The sequence below is a fragment of the Myotis brandtii genome, unplaced genomic scaffold, assembly GCF_000412655.1.
Source record: "Myotis brandtii unplaced genomic scaffold, ASM41265v1 scaffold69, whole genome shotgun sequence".
NCBI lineage: Eukaryota > Metazoa > Chordata > Mammalia > Chiroptera > Vespertilionidae > Myotis > Myotis brandtii.
In genome coordinates this window covers 86,995-97,413 of record NW_005370700.1, presented here as the reverse complement: position 1 = coordinate 97,413, position 10,419 = coordinate 86,995, and the positions used below count along the sequence as shown (strand labels likewise).

General features: G+C 42.7%; 1 protein-coding gene across 1 annotated transcript in view; it reads left to right on the top strand.

Moving 5' to 3' along the window:
* The window catches only part of SERPINB5 (serpin peptidase inhibitor, clade B (ovalbumin), member 5), a 21,900-nt gene extending 11,781 nt beyond the window's left edge, over positions 1-10,119 (top strand). Inside the window, exons 4-7 of the mRNA XM_005881785.2 lie at positions 1,094-1,211; positions 3,645-3,787; positions 5,817-5,984; positions 8,928-10,119. Of these exons, the coding sequence (XP_005881847.1) occupies positions 1,094-1,211; positions 3,645-3,787; positions 5,817-5,984; positions 8,928-9,320 (822 nt within the window). The 3' untranslated portion in view covers positions 9,321-10,119. The remainder of the gene's footprint in view (positions 1-1,093; positions 1,212-3,644; positions 3,788-5,816; positions 5,985-8,927) is intronic.
* Positions 10,120-10,419: the final 300 nt, after the last annotated feature.

The window sequence follows — 10,419 nt, the reverse complement described above, 5'->3', positions numbered from 1 at the left end:
AGACTAGAAGTTGACATCACACCCAAACTTTGTTACAAACTATCTCCCCCACCCCCATTCATCTTTCCTAAAAACAATTTACTCTCCTCTAAGAGGTCTACATCTCCTGTCCCCTCTCCCTAGGAAGAAGGTATTTAAATCTGGATTCTAAGCCACCTTGGGGAGTTATTCATTTTTCCCTGGGATCGCCCACATATACACTAGGTACACATGTTAATGAACTTTTGTTTTTCTCTTGGTAATCTGTCTTTCATTACAAGGGCCTCCGCTAAGAACTCAGAAGGATAGAGGAAAACTATTTTTCCTTCTCCATAATTCCATCTCGGGAAATCAAGTCCCAGGCTGAACAGTGAGGTTGGCCTAAGTGCCAAGTAGTCCCGGATGAGGGGATGGAAGCTTCTAGGGGGAAATCAATGATATTTGCATCAAAGTAGGACAGAGGGCATACGCATGGTTGCTGGTGGGAGTTTAAAGTGGTTCAACATTTTTGGAGGATGATTTGGCAAAATTGATAGAAATGTTCAAAGTACATCCAAGAGTCTTCTTCTAGGAACCTCATCTGCTGAGATAAAGCACGAGTGCATAAGCCCTGGTCAGAACCCAGGATGCTACTACGGGCTCCCCTTCCATGATAGGAAAACCTGCTAACAACCTGCATTTTTAGGACAAGGTGGCATCTATACTAATAAAAGGGTGATAGCTAATTAGACTGAACATCTTCCGTACAAAGCCATGGTGGCAGGGCTGAGGCAGCCTGCAGGGGGTTAGAGGTGATCAGGCAGGCAGGGAAGAGCAGTTAGGGGGATCAGACCATCAGGGGAGAGCAGTAAGGGGGATCAGGCCAGCAGGGGAGAGCAGTTAGGTGGATCAGGCTGGAAGACAGGTGAGCGGTTAGGAGCCAGCAGCCCTGAGGGGTCCCGGATTGGAGAGGGTGCAGGCCAGGCTGAGGGACCCCCTGCTCCCGTGCAGGAATTTTGTGCACTGAGCCTCTAGTAGACACATAAAAGTCCTTTTGTTAGAGCCATGTAAAGATGTGATGGTTTGACCACAGACTGCAAGTACTTTGTGATTTTATGAACTGGATGCTTTTCAGGAGTTCATCAGCTCTACGAAGAGACCCTATGCAAAGGAGATGGAAACTGTTGACTTCAAAGATAAATTGGAAGAAACGAAAGGTCAGATCAACAACTCAATTAAGGATCTCACAGATGGCAAGTATTTTTATCTACTCTGCTTATGTACTTATTCTCATGAATCTTTCTGTTAAGCAAAAAACTTGAACACCTTAGGGGACTCCTGAGGTGTTTTTAGTACAGAAGCTAAATTCTTGCCCATTGAGCCATTTCAACAACGTAGATTTCTGGACCTTTCTCCATCACCTTATCACTTGGCAGGAATTCCTGGTGCTTTGGTTTTATTTAGGCAAGTAGACCCTGCGCCCTCCTGGAGCCTCAGCTGTGCCTCTAACAAGTCTGGCTTTAGACAAGTCATGAGTCCAGTTTTTCATTGTAAACCTGAAGGGCTTGGACTATAACTTGATGATCCCTGAGGACACGTTTAGCTCAAACATTCTACAAGTTTTTTAAGGAAAAAGGGATTGAGAGTCTTAAGCAATCAAATATACATAGAGCAAAAGTAAATAAAACTAACCATAGTGGATGGAAATGTGTCCTCAGTCCCATAGCTCCCCGACCTGATCGGCTCTCTGCTAGCCCCTGGCTCTTACCTGCAGCATCTACCTGGTCCTGCCTCTGGCTCAGCACTTCCCTCAGTCTCTCCATTCCCTGAATCCTCCCTCCATTACAATTCTGTGAATCTTCCTTGTTGGAAAAGAATTATAAGTAAGATGATTTTGAGTGCAGGTCAGCGTCCACATCCCCGTTCCAGGCACACATTTATATTTACACACGGAGGGACCTGTTGGGACACAGCACTTCATTGTGAGGATGTGAACGACAGTGATGGGTTTTTCAGGCACCACTGCAGTCTGATGAGCGATAGGCTTCTGGGGCAGGGACACACGCTTCCTGTATGAATGGCCAGAGCCACTCTGTGGCTATAAGGGCTCGGGAATGATAGAGTCCATGCCATAGCTTCAGAGTGAGGACATGGAAAAACATTGGCCTTGGAATCTTCAAGTCCTCAGATTCAAATCTAGACACTGCCACTTATTAACTGAAGTGTTTGGATACGGAGCCTCAGTTTACTGAACTGTAAAATGGGGTATATGTTATATAATTTAATTTTTACATGTTTTTTGTGAGGATGAACTTAGATGATATGTGGTAATCAATAATGTGTGGTAGCCAAGATGGTAGCCATAGATCTGGATGCACACACACACATGTATGCATGCATATATATTTGTTATTGAAATGAAGTCCCTATACTTTCATATGTAGAGAGAAAACTGGTATAACATCAGGTTAAACATAGTCACAAGTAAAAAGCAGCTCCTATTTAAATAGTTGTGTAACAGTTTTGCCTTTAGAATTTTTAAATAATAGCATTTTCCCTCTTTGGGACTTTGTTTTAAAATCTTCATAAATTTAAGGTTTTTACTGGGGAAGTTAGTTCAGTGAAAAGGCCTCTGCATTTGGAATCTGGAGCTCAAGGTTTCAGTTGAAGCCACTTCCCAGCTCCCCCACTTCTCTGGCCTTCGAGTTTCCTCAATAACACTATTACATAGTCACAAGTCTCGTAGCATTGGTGACATAATGTGCAGGTCGCAGAGCAAAGTGAAACTGCAGGGTCCTTTATTTAAAAATGTATTAATTTTAAGATGGTGACAGCAGAGCATTAACCAGTGAAGGGACCTTCACATGCAGGTCACAGGCCTGTGCCGTGGGCCTAGAGATTAGGTAAATGAAAATCCCTTGCAAAAACATCAGTGCTATTCAAATAGGAGGACTTAATTTCATTAGGGGGTTATCACCACTGAACTGTTCTGCTGTTGTGACTATAGTGACTACTGTTGCGATAGAGCCTGCTGACCTTGGTGCCAACTGGCTGCCACGTGGGGAGAGGCAGGGAGCTGTGGGTGCAGGGCAGAGTGCTGTCCTGGTTCTGACCTGCTTTCCAGCTGAGAAAACTAGAAAACTACTTGGCCTCTCTGAGCTTCGGTTTCCTCAACTATAAGATGGGGATGATGATCCTTGCCTTGCGGGATCACTGTGAGAGACGTGAACTGAAAATGCCGAGCACATCCATGCATTTCCATTCCAGAGCACAGGTCTCCACCTTTGCTCCTGTGTCATCTTGGGCACATGACTTTTCACCAAGGCTCTGCTTCCTTGTCTGTAAAAAGGGGAGGAATACACAATAGCATGTATATGCATGTCTAGCATGTGGCCTGGCTCAGGATGGGCATTTGGTAGCTTGTGCCTGTCTTCTTCCTCCTCTTCCGTTCTTTTTCCTCCTTCCCCCCTTCATTCTCTTCCTTAGGTGTCTTTGGTAAGACCAGGTGTGGGGAAATGCAAGGAGAGAAAGGAGTCCTTTTGAAATGAGGTGGTCTGGCTCTCACACCCTCCCTGGTGTGGCTCTGGAAGGTGTTAAATACCCAGTGAGTGGACAGGCATGTGCATAGTAGGTGTAGTTGGGAAGAATAACCCTGTACAATTTGTGGTTTCTACAATTGTTTGCAGGCCACTTTGAGAACATTTTATCCAACAACAACATAAATGATCAGACCAAAATCCTCGTGGTTAATGCCGCCTACTTCATTGGAAAGTGGATGAAGAAATTTCCTGAATCGGAAACCAAAGAATGTCCTTTCCGAGTCAACAAGGTATGTGGGTAGCATGTCAAAGGGTCCCAACTATAGATTTGACAATTACAGCCACCCCAGTGAGGGAAATGATGGCACAGGGGTGGTGTGCCTTCCCTGGTAGAAAAAGAACCATAACCCAGAGACTCTCTCTCTTCTCCAGAATGTTCTCAGAGTCTGAGCTGAGTGGGGGCTTATAAAGCTCACAGCCCAGTGGGTAAAGCTAAATCACCCACTGGAAAATGCCTACAAATATTAGGGATGATTAGCAAGAAAGGCAAAGAAACAAACTGAATCCGAACCTCAGAGGCCTTTGAATCATCCTGAAACCTGGGTCATTTGAGGTTCTTGGTCAAGGTCAATACCCTCCTCTGCTCTGTTTCTCATCTGTTCATAGTGAAGTCAATGGTTATGATATTTTAATGTATGAGGTGCTTTGAGACAGTGTTGGCTGTGAGAAACCTGTTTTGCAGGAAAGTCTCATTAAAACTCCTGGGTGAATAATGAGGCCATATCCCATGTGAAAAAAAATTAATGTGGATAGGTAAAGTGCCTCTTCTAGAAAGGAATTCAGAGAACCAAGACTTGAAAATTGACCTATTTCATTCAAGGACCTAGGCCACCCAGAAGTCTATATGATGATGATGTTATTTGGTCTCATTTAATGATATATGACTGTGTTAAGAATGCAGACTGAATCCCAGGTAGCACAATACCTGAAGGGAGTGTGTTTACCTGGTAGCTCCCATTCATTCATTCTAGTTTGCAAGTTTCTCCCAGCACCTTGAGTACCTAGCATTAATCACTTTTTCCCCCCAAATATTATAACACCACCTTTTAAACACTAGAAACCAGGAAGAAAAGACTTTCAAGATACAATTTATACCCGAGTTAGCTGGACTGGCATTTGGTACTTTTTCTTTGTACCCACAAAATTTTATTTTCATTCCCACCTCAGGTGCGCTTTCCAGAGTGAAATAGAATTATATTCTTACTTATCTACATCCCTCTTGAGTGCATGGGCTTTGTAAAGGCAGAGATAATGCCTTATTCATTTCGGTTTCTAACCCCTGGCCCAGGCCCTGGTACATTAGCAGGTGCTCAGCAAATGTCAAATGAATGACCAATCTCTAAGGGTCCGTTTGAATAAACAGTCAATAACAGACCAAACATGATTGGCCTTTGGGACCACCATGGGTGCCTATACAAGATCTATTCGGCATTTCCATTGGGAGGGGACAGTCATAGCTGAAAGGGCTACCTACCCTCCTCAAAAACCCAGACATCCTAGGGAGAGCCCGGCCTTTCCTCCACTTCCTCTTCCTAACTCACCTGTACAGTGGCCTTCTCAAAGCTGCCTGCAGGGCAGGACTGACCCTGCACACAGCCGCCAGTCACAAGACATTTGACCCTTTAGACTGTATTTTTCACATACAGGTTCTTGGGTCTTAAACATGGCTTTGAAGTGTCATTGATCTCTCAGTGTTTCACCCAATAAAACAATAAAACAGGACTCAAAGCTGTGTGGGGACACACCCTCCTTTAGAGTGCAAAGGTCATTACTTTTCCTTTGTTTCCTTTGACTTGCTTTTGTCAGCCCCTGAACTTTCTGAGTGACTTTACTAAGCTTCTCCTCATGTCTTGTGGTGTCTCCTTTAAGGATTAGACTAAATTGATGATGTTATAGTATTAAAAGTTTAGGGTAGTGTTTATTCTAACAAAGGTGGATACACACCACAGATTTTTGTATTACTAACCTAAGAATTAAAAGCCCTAATTAGTTTAATTTCCCCCTCTAACAAAGAAAGAGAACAAATATTTGATGTGTTCTATTTTTATTATAACAAGAATAAATGAATGCATATATATGTGTGTGTGTGTATAGATATGTGTCTATATATGTGTGCATATGTGTGTGATGTGTTTATATGTATGTGTACATATAAAAGCATAAGTCATTGTCTTTTATGGAGGAAAATAAGATATATATCTCTATATATACATGCGTGAATGAAAAAGCAAGCAGCCCAGGTTTCTTCTCCTCTTCCAGACGGACACCAAGCCAGTGCAAATGATGAATCTGGAAGCCATGTTCTGCATGGGCAACATTGACAGTATCAACTGTAAGGTCATAGAGCTCCCCTTTCAAAACAAGCACCTCAGCATGCTCATCCTGCTGCCCAAGGACGTGGAGGATGAGTCCACGGGTCTGGAGAAGGTGAGGAAGGAGGTGGGTGGGCAGCACCAAGGTGCCCTCTGCCTTGGCAGAGCCACATGGCCAGCCCTTGAGGGGCTGTCTGCCTTATGCCTCACTTGCTCTGTCATTTCCAAGGGTTTGTGGTCCTTTCTGGGCCTTTCTCTTTAATGTTCAAACAGCCAACATTTATTTGGCACCTACAATGTGTGCGGAACTGTAAATTCCCTGTGTGCACGACCTCATTTAACTCTCACAACAGGCCTAGGAATTAGAAACTATCACCACAGCTGTTCCCAGTGAGGGAATTGAGGCACAGAAGGGTAGGTAACTGGTCCATGGTAGGTAACATGACATGGTCATCAGTGGTTTGTAGAATCATATTTGAGCCCAAGAAGTTGGAATTCATGTTCTTAACTCTAGACTAGAGTTTCTTATCATTAGCATCTTGCATCAACACAGCGCATTTGTTAAACAATTGATGAGCTAATATTAATACAGGATTATTTACTAAAGTCCACAGTTTACATTAGGGTTCACTCTGTGATGTGCATTCTATGAGTTTCTTGTTGTTCTTTGTTGTTAACCTCATCTGAGGATATTTTTCCATTGATTTTTAGAGAGAGTGGAAGGGAGGGGGAGAGACGCAGAGAGATAAACATCTATGTGGGAGAGACACATGATTGGTTGCCTCCCGTACGGGCCCCGACCTGGGAGGGGATTGAGCTTGCAACCCCAGGACACGCCCTTGACTGGAATCCAACAGGGGCTCCTTCAATCCTCAGGCTAACACTCTATCCACTGAGCCAAACTGGCTAAGGCACATTCCATGAGTTTTGAAAAGTTCTTTTCATTCACACACACATATATGAGATTTAATTATGCTTCGTATTTCATACAGGTTATCAGAGGCACAATATTGAAACACGGTAGAAGTTTTAAGTGCTTGTGAAGGATGTAGCTTCCCCTCTGCTGGTCAGCTTGCTCCTGTGGCCCACTGTTCTCCCTCACTCCCCACTGGCTTCCTAGCTTCCATCCACCTGGGCCTGCCCCGGCCAGGGAGAAGGAGGGAATCTTTGAGGAACTCAGGGGTCACCTGCTGTATTTTCAGTCATGCCTCAGTGACTCCCTCACTTTCTAAGGTTGATCTAACTTAGTCACATCTTATCTGTTACTGCAGCTATCATTATGCTTGCTCTACCATTTGTTCATTGAATTCTAAGTCCATCTCCATTCTTCTTTTACTCACCGGTCTCTCTGTTTTACTCCACTTCATGCTTTCCTCTCATTTTCTCCATTATGCTTGCTCTACCATTTGTTCATTGAATTCTAAGTCCGTCTCCATTCTTCTTTTACTCACCGGTCTCTCTGTTTACTCCACTTCATGCTTTCCTCTCATTTTCTCCATCAGCCATTATTCAGCGGTCTCCCACTTTACTTACTTAAAATATCCACATAGGTTTTTTTTTTCATATGATAGAATGAAAGGAGCAAGTTAAGATGTGCTCAATGAACTTTAAAAAAATTTGTTTTATTGATTTTTACAGAAAGAAAGGGAGGGTGAGAGAGAGAGATAGAAGCATCAATGATGAGAGAGAATTGTTGATTGGCTGTCCCCTGCATGCCCCCTACTGGTGATGGAGCCCACAACCTGGGCATGTGCCCTGACCAGGAACTGATCTGTGACTTCTTGGCTCCTGGGTCATAGCTCAACTACTGAGCCACACTGACTGGGCTCAATGAACAATTTTAAGATGAAACCATATTATGCTTTATTTCATATCTCTCATTACAAATAAAATATTTTGTTGAATCCAATATTTTCAAAATACTATCATTTTAACATGCAATTGCTATAAAAATTATTAATGAGATATTTTACATACTTTGTAATAAGTCTTGGAAATCTGCTGTGTATTTTACACATAGAGCATTTCTCAATTCTTACTGATCACATTTTAAGTGCTTTTCATAGCCATGTATTGGCCACTGTATTGGACAGTATAGATATGGAGGTTTCCTGTTAGGACAGATGAATATTTAGCTTTTATGCAGATTAAGAACATAACCTGCGATTTTTTTCGATTTATTGAGGTATAATGAAACAAAATTGTAAGATACTTAAAAACACGTGAGCCCAGTTTAGTGTATAGCAGGATGATTTAATAAATATATAAATTGTAAAAGTTTATTAACACACCCATCACTATATATATATATCTTTTTATCTCTTAAAAAAATAAACAGGTTATGTTCTTAACTGAAATGGATGCATTCATTGCCTACTCTCCTAAAGAATGATCATAGACAGTTCAAATTTTCATTCTAAAAAGAATTTACCTTAGTTTTAATTTGAGTTATTAAATTTGATGTCAAGCAGAGTACATGATTGTTCTGGATTTCCTAGTAGTGAAATAAAAATAAGCATTTGAGAAATCCTATATAATAAAAGGCTACTATGTAAATTGTCCCCTCGGCCAGGAGTTCGGGAGTTTGGGAGTTTGACCAGGGGCAGGGCCAGCCGGCCAACTGCCTGTGGCCCCTCCCCCTGGCCAGCTGGCCAATTGGCCTTTATCAGGATGGGCCGGCTGGACCCCACCCATGCACAAATTTGTGCATCGAGCCTTTAGTATTATATATGAAAACACTTCTGATTTTGTTTCACTATTACTTATGCAACACCATAATCCATGCATTTATTTCTATAAAACTACTCTACAGCTTCAAAGAACTGCCCTCATAAATTGCAGTTCAAAGGGACCACAGTTGTAGGGTGGGGTGGAGACCAATGCTAGGTGGAGGACCTTTTAAAAGAGAAACTAGTCACACACCCAACCTGCAGGGCTGATTCCATTTTTGATGGTCCCTCTGTATTACTTCCAAACTGGGCTCACCTGTTTTGCATCAAGCAGGTTCTTTTACCACAGGAAGTAGAAACAATAATTTCCTCTCCTTTTTGCCCTTCAGGTTGAAAAACAACTCAACTCAGAGACGCTCTTGCAGTGGACCAATCCCAGCACCATGGCCAATACCAAAGTCAAACTATCCATTCCAAAATTTAAGGTGGAAAAGATGATTGATCCCAAGGCTAGTCTGGAAAACCTAGGGCTGAAAAGTACCTTTGATGAGAGTACATCTGATTTCTCTGGAATGTCAGAGACCAAGGGAGTGGCGCTCTCCAATGTTATTCACAGAGTGTGCTTAGAGATAAGCGAAGATGGTGGGGATTCCATAGAGGTGCCGGGATCAAGAATCCTGCAACACAAAGATGAATTCAGGGCCGACCACCCATTTATTTACATTGTCAGGCACAACAAAACTCGAAACATCGTTTTCTTTGGCAAGTTCTGTTCTCCTTAAGTGTCAGAGCCCAGGTTAAGTCCCACCTGGCTTTTCTGTAAACTCTACAACCAGAGAATCCCTTTCTAAATACGATAACTTGTTAATATTGCTGGAGGAGGAATGCCTTGGTGCTTGTTCTATGTAGCCCTCACACTAATAGGCCTTTTTCTCCTAATCTTTTCTTTTATGCCCCTTTCCTCCCATCAAAGACAATACTTTGAAGGAAAAGAAAATATGTATTCATTATTTGTTACACTATCTAGGGTTATGGGCAGATATACGGTTGTTCACAAAGAAAATTCCCATAAAGAGCTTTGCCTTCCTTCATTGGGATACAGAATGTTCCAGATGTTCTCACTTCCCTGAAAGGCTAAACAAACTGTGGTTTATGGGATCTGACAAACTTTCCTGGTTCCAGTGAAATGTGAGCACATGGTCAGGCTACTGTAGGTCCACAGCTCTTTATGCTAAACCCTGAGGGACAAATGTATTCTTCAAGCTCTGCCTTTGGGGGCTTTTAGAAAGATAATGTGTTGCACAAACTGTATGTTATGGAAGTCCATTGAAAGAGTCTGAAACAACATCCTATATAGAAGTCATTATCTTGATGTTCCTGCCATAAAATGTATAATATTGACACAAAATGGGAGTCTGAAACAACACCCTATATAGAAGTCATTACCTTAAGATTCCTGCCATAAAATGTATAATATTGACACAAAATGGATAAAGGTTTTGCTGACAAAAGGGGTATGGCACCAGCTCGTGAACAGGCTTTGTTTTTAGAACGTTTTGAGACTTTGGAATGTTGGCTAAGGCAGTGGTCGGCAAACTGCGGCCCCTTGAGTGTGGCTCTTCCACAAAATACCATGTGCGGGCACACACGTACAGTGCGATTGAAACTTTGTGGCCACATTCAAGGGGCCAAAGAGCCCCATGTGGCTTGTGAGCCACAGTTTGCCGACCACTGGGCTAAGGAATTGCAGACCTAGCGTCGCTGACGTGCAACCCCTCAAAGGAAGGGCAGATCTAATTCATTTTCACTTTTGATAGAATGACCACCTGGTCATTTGGTTGGGGACAGACTGATGGCTGGGGCTTCTGACTCAGCAAGGTT